The sequence below is a fragment of the Theropithecus gelada genome, chromosome 4, assembly GCF_003255815.1.
Source record: "Theropithecus gelada isolate Dixy chromosome 4, Tgel_1.0, whole genome shotgun sequence".
Lineage (NCBI taxonomy): Eukaryota > Metazoa > Chordata > Mammalia > Primates > Cercopithecidae > Theropithecus > Theropithecus gelada.
In genome coordinates, this window is record NC_037671.1 from 69,799,670 (window position 1) to 69,812,788 (window position 13,119).

The 13,119-nt window shown below is 35.6% G+C and overlaps 1 protein-coding gene across 4 annotated transcripts in view; it reads left to right on the plus strand.

The window, feature by feature from the left end:
- SMAP1 (small ArfGAP 1) overlaps positions 1–13,119 on the plus strand; it is a 187,977-nt gene that overhangs the window by 87,957 nt on the left and 86,901 nt on the right. For all 4 annotated transcript variants that reach the window (XM_025382835.1, XM_025382838.1, XM_025382836.1 and 1 more), the window contains exon 4: positions 10,385–10,460. In XM_025382835.1, the coding sequence (XP_025238620.1) occupies positions 10,385–10,460 (76 nt within the window). The remainder of the gene's footprint in view (positions 1–10,384; positions 10,461–13,119) is intronic.

A 13,119-nucleotide genomic window follows, 5' to 3' on the forward strand; every position in this document is an offset into this window, starting at 1 on the left:
AGCTGTGCTTTGTATATAGTAGGTTTTTAGTAGGAATTTGGTACACAGATTACATAATTACATAAAAATATATGATACATATGGTATTTAGAAGTAATTAGAGACCCCTGAATCACAATGATGATTTAACTTACAATTTTTCCACTTCATGATGGTGAGAAAGCAGTATGCGTTTGGTAGAAACTGTACTTTGAGCACTAGTGTAACCATTCTGTTTTCACATTCAGTACAGTATTCAATAAATTACATGAGATATTCAATACTTTATTAAAAATATGCTTTGTGTTAGATGATTTTGCTCAACCGTAGGCTAATGTTAGTGTTCTGAGCACATGTAATGTAGGCTAGGATTGGCTATGTTTGGTAGGTCAGGTGTATTAAATGCATTTTTGACTTAAAATACATTCAGCTTAGGATGGGTTTACTGGAGCCTAACCCATTGTAAGTTGAGGGGCATCTCTGTTACTAAGTGTAAAATGTTAAGACTGATTCTTCTTGACTGTTCTCCATCTCTCGATTAGAAAGTATATGTTGTTTATTATTTTAGACTGTTATTAGAGACTTGATTTGTAACTATCCTGAGTATTTTAGAAATCATTTCCATATAATCTTTGATTACCTTTATATAGGAGTTATATTTGTGTGAGGCCTTGTGGCATTTAGAAGACAAACTACATAGTATAAATTCTGAGTAATTTACGCTACTGACACTCTGTTGTAGGTTGTGCAACTATGTTTGCTTTATGAATCCACCTTTATGAGTGGATAGAATAGTTTCCCACATAATCTGCCTTTATGAGTGGATAGAATAGTTTCCCATGAAAACATTTTAATGTTTTTTATGTTTGTTAAATATAAAATCATAATTCTGTAGGATTTTTATAACTCATAGTTTGAAAAAGCAGCTCATCAAAATGGTGTTGCTTTATAAATAAGATTATCTGATTAATTGTAGGTGCTTGGATTCCGTTTGAAGGTAACATTTGTGACTGACAATAAAATGTAGTTTATTAAAGATCAATTATATTGTACCTATTTGTATAGTAAAACAATTTTGTGGCCAGTGGAAGAAATATCTTTTCTCACACGGTGATGTAGGTCATTATATATTTATTTCCACATTTGGACAGAAACCTTTTAAATTGTAATTGAGAAGTTAGTAATTTGTATTTGGCCTTTTCTGTTTCTGCTCACCCCACTCCTTTCTCACAAATTTAGCAATCTGATATCCAAGGCTGTTTTTGTTATAGAAAGTTTGCAGGGTTAATGGTAGAAGGTTGATTTCAGGTATAAAAAAATTGTGTGAGTAAAAGTATGGAGAGATGAGAGAACATGACCTTTTAGGGCAGAAGAAACTTGGAAGGTATTTTAGTCCAAATTGCGAAGGGTTTTCAGTATAATGTAGAGTAGTTTAGACCTCATTTCATTGGCCCAAGTGTTTAAAAACACATGAAGGGTTTTGAAGCATTAACTTCCACCATAAGGAAGAATAGTTGGAGGTGGGAGGAGAGCCTAGAAGCAGAGAGACCATGTGAAATACTTGTATAGCCCCAAAATGAGCAGTGACGATCTAAGTTAGATAGTGGCATTGGGAATGGGCAGGATTAAATTGGAAAGATTGGAAAGAAGTTGGGAAAGCTAAGTTAAGATTGGCTTTGGTTCTGAGGGAGTCACTAAAGTAACCCTGAAATTTCTAACTTGGTTGACCATAAAACTTATTCACTGAGAGAAGGAATTCGTTACCAGCAGGAGGATTAAGAGTTAGAAATGAAAGATAATGAGCCATGCTTTCTTGCTTTGGGCAGATTGATGCTTCTGTTACACATATATATGAAGTTACCCCATTCAGTGGCTGGAAACATGAGTCTGGACCCTAGAAGAGAGCAGTACATTCAGATTGAGGAATCACTTAGCATGTGGGTGATGATATGAAGTGCTGGTCAGGCTATGTTTACTTAGGGCAGCAGTCCTTTATTTTGCAGATTTTATTGAGAATCTTGAGAATTCTTTTCCTTCTCTGAAAAATGAAAGCCTACGGCTGAATCCTGAAGAATAAAGCATGGTAGAAGGAAAAACAGCCCAGCATACAAATCAGCACTGTAGGTGGTTGTTACTAGCTGCTTGCTGGTTACATTAATTTGTCCCTCCTTTTTTTGCCCCCCACTCACAAGCCCAAGTTGATATATATGACCCCTCAAATTGAAGAATCTTCCTTTTTTGAAAGTTTGTGTCATGGCAGCGTGGGGAGGTTGGATTGGGTTGGATTTTTTAGGTGTCCCTTGATATAACAGGGTAAATTACTGGAGATTTTTGAAAATTTTGATTTCATCCTTTATGTGTTACCTATGGATGAGAGTAGCTTCCAAGTTATTTAATTTATTACACTGATTCCATATTGTTTTCAGATTATCACGAAGTATATTGAGGGAAGGACAGTATATATCTTATTGGTATCCTCACTTACTGAACTATTCTATGCACCATTTTGTGCAGATTAGTAGGAATGCTATTTCTTCATTACCACCAATTTTATGATGACCTTAGAGAGATAAAGTGCTGATGAGATATTGCCTTGTTGGTTCTGTTATCTTGGCTGATGTATTTTAAAATATTTGGTCCTTATCTATAGATTTCAGGAAAGATGAGATTTTTATAGTGAATTGATTAGTGTCTAGTATTGGTAACTCCTTGACCTTCGACACAGTGAAGATAGAATACTGGAAACAACAGCTGCAATAACTTTGCTGCTTAATAAGGGTTTGTTTGCCCTATGCCAAGCCCTGACGATGGCATTTTATGTACATTTTTTTTTTTTTTATTTCTCAAAATAACTCGGTGACATAGAGTGTAATATTTCCTTTGTCAGGAGTGGGGTGGGAAGGATGAGATGCTCAAAGAGCTATGAAGAAACTTGCTAAAGCCTCCAGACTTTCCCTCCTATGTCGGGTCACTTGAGTATTATTTAATGATGGTAGTCTGAGTAAAATCAGTGCTGCCACATTTAAGTCTTGATTACCTTTGAAAATAGATAGGGTTATTATAATTTGGCACTCTTTGCAGCTAGCTTGTAAGATCTAGGTGAAGATTTCAACTTTTCATTACCTGGTATGATTTATGTTAGGCTTTTGGATTAACTGTATTTGCTGTTGTTACCTCAAGCATTCTTATTTAATTTTTCACACTAGATGTTACTCCTTTTTACAAATTATGGTCATATTTATGTGAGGTGTTGATCTTTATTGTTCATATGGTTGTCAGACTTGTTTAAGGAGGGTCTTTGTCTAACATGTTTCAGCTAGATGATTACTTATGTTAAGAGTATAAGATGACAATTCTTGGACTGTGAGACTAGTTCCCATATCTAATGTAATCTGTAGCCTTTAAAAAAATTACCTTGGTTAATATAACACAACACTTTTTTTTTTTTTTTTTTTTTTGAGATGGAGTCTCGCGCTGTGTCACCCAGGCTGGAGTGCAGTGGTGCGATCTCGGCTCACTGCAAGCTCCGCCTCCCAGGTTCAGGCCATTCTCCTGCCTCAGCCTCCGAGTAGCTGGGACTACAGGCGCCCGCCACCACGCCCGGCTAGTTTTTTGTATTTTTAGTAGAGACGGGGTTTCACCATGTTAGCCAGGATGGTCTCGATCTCCTGACCTCGTGATCCGCCCGCCTCGGCCTCCCAAAGTGCTGGGATTACAGGCTTGAGCCACCGCGCCCGGCCAACACAACACTTTTTATTGTTTTAATTCTGAAACACTGTAATTTAGAGGTTTTGTGGGGGAAGGCTGGTAAGAAAACCAGCTTGCCTTTCTCTGTTCCTCCCTCCAGTCTTTCCTTTCATCTATCTGTCTTTCTAAAGCTCATTGCTCTTTGAAAAGCCTAACATCTCTGTACTTTTATAGATATAAATATAGTTGTCTCATCCCTAGAGCAAGTATAACCAAACTGAGTTAAACTCATATAATATGGGACCTCATTGCATTCTTAACAAGATTTGTCACTTTTTAAAAAGCTTTGCAATTTACAAAAGTTATGCAAAAGCTGCTGTGAAAGTGTAATTTCTCATGTGGGATGTGGTTAATTATAGGCTTCATGTCCTAGTGCATGACAAATGATAAAGCTTTACATTAAGCTTTTTATTATTAGGATATTTTGTCTTATCTAAAAAACTTTAATTACTTCTGTTCCATGAGATCTATTGTGCACCAAAGCTAATCAGCAGTTCTCCTTTGAGCTTTTCAAAGTTTTACTGCTGTCAGTGCTGTGTGTCTGAAACTGGAAGATTTTGTTCTTTGGGAGTAGATATTAATTTAATTGTCTTTCAAATGGTATATTTTTAAAGAAAAAATCTTAAAATATATAAATACATGTTAAAAGACAAAACATATAATAATGTTGGAATTTTTCTGGGCTTGTATAGTACCAATTGTTAGTTTTGGGGACAGGGAGAATTAGGGGTGCTGTACTGAGTGCTTTACAACTGTAGACTTGGGGAAGATTCTGGGATAATTTGATATTATTTAGTAAGTCCCAAATTAAAACTTGAACCGTTATTGTAATAGTGTATTTCTTACCTGACTCCCTGAAAATATTATTGTTCTGTTTCTGAATTTTTGAGTTGTATTATTGATCTACGTCAGTATAATTAAGTCCTTATATCTCAAATGACTTCTGGAGACTGTAAAATGAAGATAAATAGTTCCTGATCTCCAAATTCATTGGTTCTTTTGTTGTTGTTTCTCATTTACTCATCTGTTTAAACTTAATGGTATGCAAGCCATCTTAGCCCTCAATACAGTAATTCTATTTCCTCTTGCTACCATGGACCTTATCTTTTAAGTGATTTGCCTATCAGAATACCTTTGTTCATAATAAGAGCTAAAACTTAAATAACACTATGTACCATCCACTATTTTAGTTGTTTAGATATTATTGGCTTATTTAATTCTTATAATAATCCTATGAGATGATACTGGTATTATCCCCATTTTAAAAATGATGAAACTGAGGCACCAAAGTATGTAAAAATAAAACTAAATTCATATATTAAATTCTTACTCTTAGATACTATACTAAGTGTTTTATGTATGTCTTAATCTTCAAACTCTTGACAACCTTGTGAGGTGAGTATTACTATCTTTTTACATATCTAGGTACAGGTTCAATAGATTAGCTAACTTGAAGGTCACAATCACTGCTGGGGAAATAATAAGTGCCTGCTTGTACTGGAAATGAGGCTGTACATTGGAGACTATCTTCTTTGGGAATGTCAACGTATAATGCAAAACTATGGTAAAAATTTCCTTCAGAAATCCTTAGATTGTTTATGATGACAGTTTACAGACACATGTCTCCCTATTAATCCATTTGGCTGTTCTTTGCTCTCTAGCATTGAATAGAATTCAGGAATCAGTAACTACAGGCCTGTGAGCTAGCTGCCTGTTTTTGTAAATAAGGTTTTATTAGAACCCAGCCATGTACATTCATTTATGAATGTTCTGTGATCACTTTGGAGAGCTATAAAGGGACAGTTGAGTAATTGAAACATAGACCAACTGTCCCACAAAGCCTAAAACATTTACTTTCCGGGCCTTCAAGGAAAAGTTTGCTAACCTGTGGGATAAATAACTGTTTCTTTAGGTGAACTAATAGTACAGAATTGGCTTGCATTTGGGACCTTGTACAAAAATACATAAGGATGGTGTGAGACATTCTTGCTCTAGGAAGCATATAGGAACTGAGCACAACCAAAGATACGGCATGTTTTCCAAACTAGATTTCTTCCTTGGGTGACTCCCATGGAATTTAGAAATTCACTTTGTAGTGTACTTGGATTGCCTTTTAAAAAGTATAAAAAGTGATCTTATGTTAATAAGTAGGAAGATTCCAGTAAATTCTTCTACCCTAATGCTTTATTTTTATATCTTTAAAAAACACTATGTACCAAACATACCAACTTTGGCTTCTTATAATTTTTTTAAGATATATACTTCTTAGAGATAATTTCTGAAAGGATTTCTTATTGTAAACAGAAATGAGACTCTCAACTGCATTTGAATTATTTATATAAAATACATTAAATATCAATTAAGATTTCACAGATATCTGTTATTTTGGAAAATTCACAGCAACATACAATTTTACCAGATGTTAGTATTGTACTCAACTCCAGAAGATTGTATACTTAACATACTTAACTTTCACAAACTTGGTATTTGTAAAACCATCGTAGTATTCTACATAGGAATACCTTGTTTTATCGCACGTTGCTTTATTCGCACTATACAGATACTACCTTTTTTTTTTTGTTTCTTTTCTTTTACAAATTGAATGTTTGGGGCAACCACGTGCAAAGCAAGTCTATGGGAGCCATATTTTTCAACAACACATGTTTACTTCAGGTCTCCGTGCCACGTTTTGGTAATTCTTACAGTATCTCAAACTTTTTTATAATTAGTATATCTTTATGGTGATTTGTCATCAGTGATCTTTGATGTTACTGTTGTAATTGTTTCAGGGCACTGTGAACTGCACCACTGTAAGGTGGCAAATGTTATAACAGAATTGTAACATAAATACATGGTTTTCATTAATTTATAAAAGTTTGCATTCTGACTACACCGATCAGCTGTTCCCTTTCTTCTTTTCCTCTGCACTCCCTATTCTGTGAGATGCAACATTAACACCTACAGTAACCTCCAAGTGTTCTAGTAAAAGAAAGAGTCTCACCTTGCTCATTTTAAATCAAAAAGCTGTAATAGAAATGATTAAGCTAGTGAGGAAGGCATGTGGAAAGCCAAAATAGGCTGAAAGCTAGGCCTATTGCACCAAATAGCCAAGTTGTGAATGCAGAGGAAAAATTCTTGAAGGAAATTAAAAAGTGCTACTCTAGTATACACATGAATAATAAAAAAACAAAACAGCCTTTTTGTTGATGTGGAGAAAGTTGGAGTGGTTTGGATAGAAGTTCAAACCAGCCACATTTCCTTAAGCCAAAGTCTAATCCTTAACAAAGCTTTAACTCTCTTCAATTCTGTGAAGGCTGAGAGCGATGAGGAAGCCTCAGATGAAAAGTTTGAAGCTAGCATAGGTTGAGTCATGAGTTTTTTTGTGTTTTTGTTTTCTCTGTTTTTTTGACAGGTTCTCACTGTGTCACCCAGGCTGGAATGCACTGGGGCAGTCAACTCACTGCAGCCTCTGTCTCCTGGGCTCAAGCAATCGTCCTGCCTCAGCCTCCTGAGTAGCTAGAACTACACATGCACACCACCATGTCCAGCTAATTTTTTTTTTTTTCATAAAGATGGGGCTTGCTATATTGCCCAGGCTGTTCTTGAACTCCCAGGCTTAAGTAATCCTCCTGCCTTACCCTCTCAAAGTGCTGGAATTACAGATATGAGCCACTGTTTGCACTGGTTTATGAAGTTTAAGAAAAGCCATCTGCAGAACATAAAAATCAAGATGAAAGAGCAAGTTATCCAGAAGATGTAACTAAGATAATTGATGAAGGTGACTACACCAAACAACACATTTTCAATGGAGACTAAACAGCCTTCTGTTGGAAGAAGATGCCATCCATACTGGAGAAGTGAAGTCTGCCTGGCTTCAAAGCTTCAAGACAGGAAGCTTTCTTGTTAGGAAAATGCAGCTGGTGACTTTAAGTTGAAGCTAATGTTATATTTACCATTTTGAAAATCCTAAGGCCCTTAAGAATTAAGCTGCATCTATTCTGCCTGTGCTCTCTAAATGCAACAACAAAGCCTGGGTGAAAGCACATCTGTTTACGGCATGGTTTACTGAATACATTAAGCCCACTGTTGAGACCTGCTGCTCAGAAAGAAAGATTTTTTTTTTTTTTTTTTTTCAAAATGTTACTGCTCATTGACAATGCTCCTAGTAACCCAAGAGCTCCGATGGAGATATACAAACATGTCGTTTCATGCCTGTTCAGTACAACATCTGTTCTGCAGCCCATGGATAAAGGAGTAGTTTTACTTCCAAGTGTTTTTGTTTTTGTTTTTGATTTTGAGACAGGGTCTCACTCCATTGCCCAGGCTGGAGTGCAGTGGTGTGATCATGGTTCACTGCAGCCCTGACTTTCCAGGCTCAGATGATCCTTCCACCTTAGCCTCCTGAGTTGGGACTACAGGCATACAACCACCACACCAAGCTGATTTTTGTATTTTTTTTGTAGAGATGGAATTTTGCCATGTTGCTGGGCTGGTCTTGAACTCCTCAGCTCAAGCGATCAGCCCACCTGGGCCTCCCAAAAGTGCTGGCATTACAGGCAAGAGCCATTGTGCCCAGCCAGAAAACTTGTCTTTATAAACAACATCCAATTATTCCTCTTAATAAATGGAATGTTTAGATTTTCTGCCCAACTTGCGTCCCCGGCCCGCTGTGAGTGCTTTCACAATGCCCCAATTCTTTTCATAACCACCATATAGAGCCTCACTTAATGTCTTTGATAGATTCTTAGAAACCACAACTTTAAGCAAAATGACATGTAATGAAACCAGTTTCACCCTAGGCTAGTTAATATAAACAAGACTTAAGTTCCTATGGCATATTTCTGGTCACAAATATATCACATTTCTAAATAAAGACCTGTAACATGTCTAATACCAAAGTTTGAAATAAAGGTGAGTTGTATACATACATTTAAGGAAGATTAATAAAAACAAGTGAGATAATTATTTACCCAATTTTTAGTGAATCAGTGAGTGATAGTCATAGTGGGGGTGGGTCAAATCAAGGAATAAATGTTTGTAAAGCAAAAATTGTAATGAGCACCTCCTACCATCATGAAGTTGAAAAACAATAACAAATATGATGGACTTGCTGAGCACTTTCTTACTACATCATTTATTTATTGTGCATTTGTATGATTGTATACTTGACACATTTTTTTTTTTTGCAATAATTTTGTATATATTTATTCATTCATTTTTCAACCTGCTTACTCCAGGTTAGGGTTGCTGGTGGCTGGAGCCTCTCCCAGCTGATCAGGTTACAAGGTGGGAACCAATCTTGGACAGGACACCATTCTATTGCAGGGTACACTTACATACACCCCACACTCACTCATACTGGGCCATTTAGACATGTGAAATAACCTGATGTGCATATCTTGGGGATATGAGATGAAACTTGAGTACCCATAGAAAACCCAAATAGATAGGGGAAAATTCGCAAAGTCTACACAAACAGTGGCTCGGCTAGAAATAATTTTTTTGTCTCATCAGTGTCATAACAAAACAACATTATTCTGGGACCTGTTGTGTGGTCTGTCAACCCTTTCTATTATCTGTTGCCTCAACTGTCAGTTTAAAAGGCTTTTTAAAAACTTTTTATTAATGGTTATTGACTGAAACTGTATTGTATTACTGCCCAGGTAACTTTTCCTTTGAATAGAATGATCCCCTTAACTTGGGGATCCACAGAGACATTATATTTCAGTGTGATTAGTTTTTTTTTTCCCCTGTAATTCTGTGTGTTTTATGCATTGAAAAGAATTATCAGAAAGGAGTCCTCAGGCTTTACCTGAGTACCAGAGGAGCTCATGTCACTAAAGAGGTTAAGAACCCCTGATGTGAGAATTTCCATTTCAGTGGAATATGACAAGTGGTAAGAGAAGTTACCGATGTCACGTGACTCTAAACACTCAATCCCAGTATAAATTACTCACTCTGTTAACAGGTCAGATGAGTCCAGACAACTTCAGGAAATTAAAGAAGACTAACGTTGGCTTTAGCATCTTGACTTTCCCGTTTCTCAACTTTGCAAGGATAAAATTGGCCACTGTTCTTCTGATACATATGGAATCCTATATGATGTGCCCAGAGACAGCATATATAGTGGAAAAGAGCATAGATTTTGGAATCACAAGTGCTTAATCTTTCCAAGTTGCTGATTCTTCATCTATGATATGGAACTAATAATATGCACATTAGTGGGGTGTGGGAGGAATTAAAGGACCCGGAGTGTGTACAGTGTATATAGTACACAATGTCTGACTCAGTGTGGGTACTTGCATAGATGTTAATTTCTTTACTTATACTAAAAACCCCAAATGAACCTGAATTAAATTTAAAGTTTGGTGATGAAGTGATAGTGGTGGTGGTGATGTAGGAATTAAGAATTGTCATTTACTTTTCTTTCTAGAATTAGTTTGGATGATTTTTGTTCAGTGAGAAAATTTCCTGAAAGAGGTAGACTTCTTTGGGAGAAAGAAAAGTAGTTTACAGAATGTAGTTGCAGAAATAATGTGAAAGAGAGCACAGACTGAGGAGTACGAAAATTAGAGTCCCAACTTTGTGGAGAGGAGTGAATAAAGGGAAGTGTACATATCACTGAATTCATGCTTTTCCTTAAGTTATCTGTTTCCAGAGCAGTGGAATTTTTCATCAGAGATAAATATGAAAAGAAGAAATACTATGATAAAAATGCCATAGCTATTACAAATGTAAGTAAAACCTTCATGTCTCATCAATTGTTTGTTGACTACATCTCAAACTTTTAACATGCAATACAGCTTAATTTATTTATTGTGAAAATATACTAGTTGTATATATTTACATTTGAATATTGGAACTTTTTTGGTTATATAATGTTGAGCTCTTACGGAACAGAACTCTTGATTTAGAAAGGAACATATTCTAAATCTAATAACCACTTACATGGCATTTAATTGAGTTGATTTTTGAAATTTGCAAGCTAGAACCACTAATTGAAAATGGTGGGAGAGAAAATTTTTTCCCTAGATTCTAGAAATGTATGAAAAAGAAAAAAGGCAAATATGTCTTCCTCTAAGGGCTTTCTTTGGTTGATCTGTTGAGAAATGAAACCAGTAGCCCAGGAATATATTAAAACATGGCATTTACATTTTTGTTATTCGCAAGCATTTTGATACTTTTAATAGTTGAGTCTTTACAATAGTAATCAGATACCATCAGGTACCCATAACAACGTTTCAATCAATGACAGAGTGTGTATACAACGTTGGTCGTATAAGTTTATAATTCCTTATTTTTACTGTACTCTATCTATGTTTACATATACCTACAGACACAGATACTTACCATTGTGTTAGAATCGCCTACAGTATACTACACTATAGTAACATGCTGTACAAGTTTGTGACCTAGGAGTAATAGATGTTACCATATTACCTAAGTGTGCAGTGGGTTGTACCATGTAGGTTTGTATGAGCACACTCTATGATGTTTGCACGATGATGCTATCATGTAATGATAGATTTTTCAGAATGTATCCCAATTGTTAAATGACACAGGACTGTTATGTTTTATCAGCTGTTTCTTTGTAGTTTTAAAAAAATTTTCTCATCCAAGTTAATTATAGTCTAAGGCTAATTGCCTTTATTGTTGAAATCATGTTTTTGGACTTGATTCCCAGATTGATAAGCTGTAAACCAGTTAATCTTTTGGTGAAGTCATCCGTCAAGCAGTTTAGAGACAATGGAAATAGATTCGTCTCATTTTTCCTACAAACTGGTTTACTATTTGGCCCAAATGGAGAAGCAATATATTAAAAATTCAGTCAAATCCTAAGAAAGTTAGGATATTTTAATATGCTATCTTTGGCCATAAAAAAATCTTGTTTAAAAAGTTTTTAAGTGTCAGCTCAATATGGTAGCTCATGCCTATAATCCCAGCACTTTGGGAGGCCAAGGTGATAGGATCGTTTGAACCCAGGAGTTCGAGACCAGGCTGCTGGGCAACATAGTGAGACCCTATCTCTTTTTATTAAAAATTTCTTTTTTTTTTTGACTGGGCATGGTGGCTCATGCCTGTAATCCCAGCACTTTGGGAGGCTGAGGCAGGTGGATTTGAGATCAGCCTGTCCAACATGGTGAAACCCTGTCTCTACTAAAAATACAAAAATTAGCCGGGCCCGGTGGTGCATGCCTGTAATCCCAGCTCCTTGGGAGGCTGAGGCAGAAGAATTGCTTGCATCCAGGAGGCAGAGGTTTCAGTGAGCCAAGATTGTGCTACTGCACTCCAGTCTGGGCAACACAGTGAGACTCTGTGTCAAAAAAAAAAACAACTAAGTTTTTAAATATCATTAGTGTGTATTTTAGAGCAAGGATATCCTTGTGTGTAGCATTGGAGCTGCATTTACAGTGGATATAAGAGAGGAAATCTGTTGAATGATTGATTAAAAATTAACAGCATTGAGAATATTTATAATGTCTATAAAATTAAGGCCACTGTAAGCATTGAGGGGGGAAAGGACTAACTTAAAAGTATAATGCATTTTCATATGAAATATTAAGAAATCATTGTAGTTTATTTTAGAGAACATACTGTTTTATATTACACACTTTTAAAATATAAATTTTAAAATTATATTTGTAATACGTTTCTTTTTTTAGCAATAATTAGGAAATTATTTTTACATAGTAATGTATAAGATAGTTTTATTTTGGGATGGTAGCTGTTACTGAGTTGGGTTTTTTCCCCCCTTCGAGGTGTAATAATGGTATGCTTAGTTGTAAGAATTCCTTCCTTTATAAGATATATGGTAGAATAAAACACTTGGAGATTAAATGCCATGATACCTAACACTTTCAAGTGGTTTGGTGAAACCTAGCAGCTTTGTGTGTTTGTGTCTGTAGAGAGAGAACAAATATGGCATAATTTAGTATTTGACTAATATTAGTGATGTTTATAGAGGTATTCACTCAACAGTTTCTTCCATTTTTTTTTTTTGTAGGCTTGAGAGTAAAAATTTTAAGGTAAAAGTTTGTTTACCTCAGTATATACTTCTGAGTTTATAGTACTATTGAAATGAAAATGCAGAAAGATTTACAAAAGTCACAATAAACGCAAGGGAAAATGTATTCCACCTATTCCAATATAAACAAAGTAATAATAAATACATTTATATTGTAGCAGATTTAAAGTATTTTTTCCTCTTTCATGGTGATCAGTGAGCAAGTAATTAATCTTATGTATTACTGAGAATTGCATATTTCTGTTCAGTGTTTCATCTTCAGTAATAGATTGAGCACTCATCCAAATAAATTTGGATCACTTATTATGCTCGCAATCTCCTAGGATACCAAAACAAAGAGGACATGATTGTTAGAGACATTTATCACA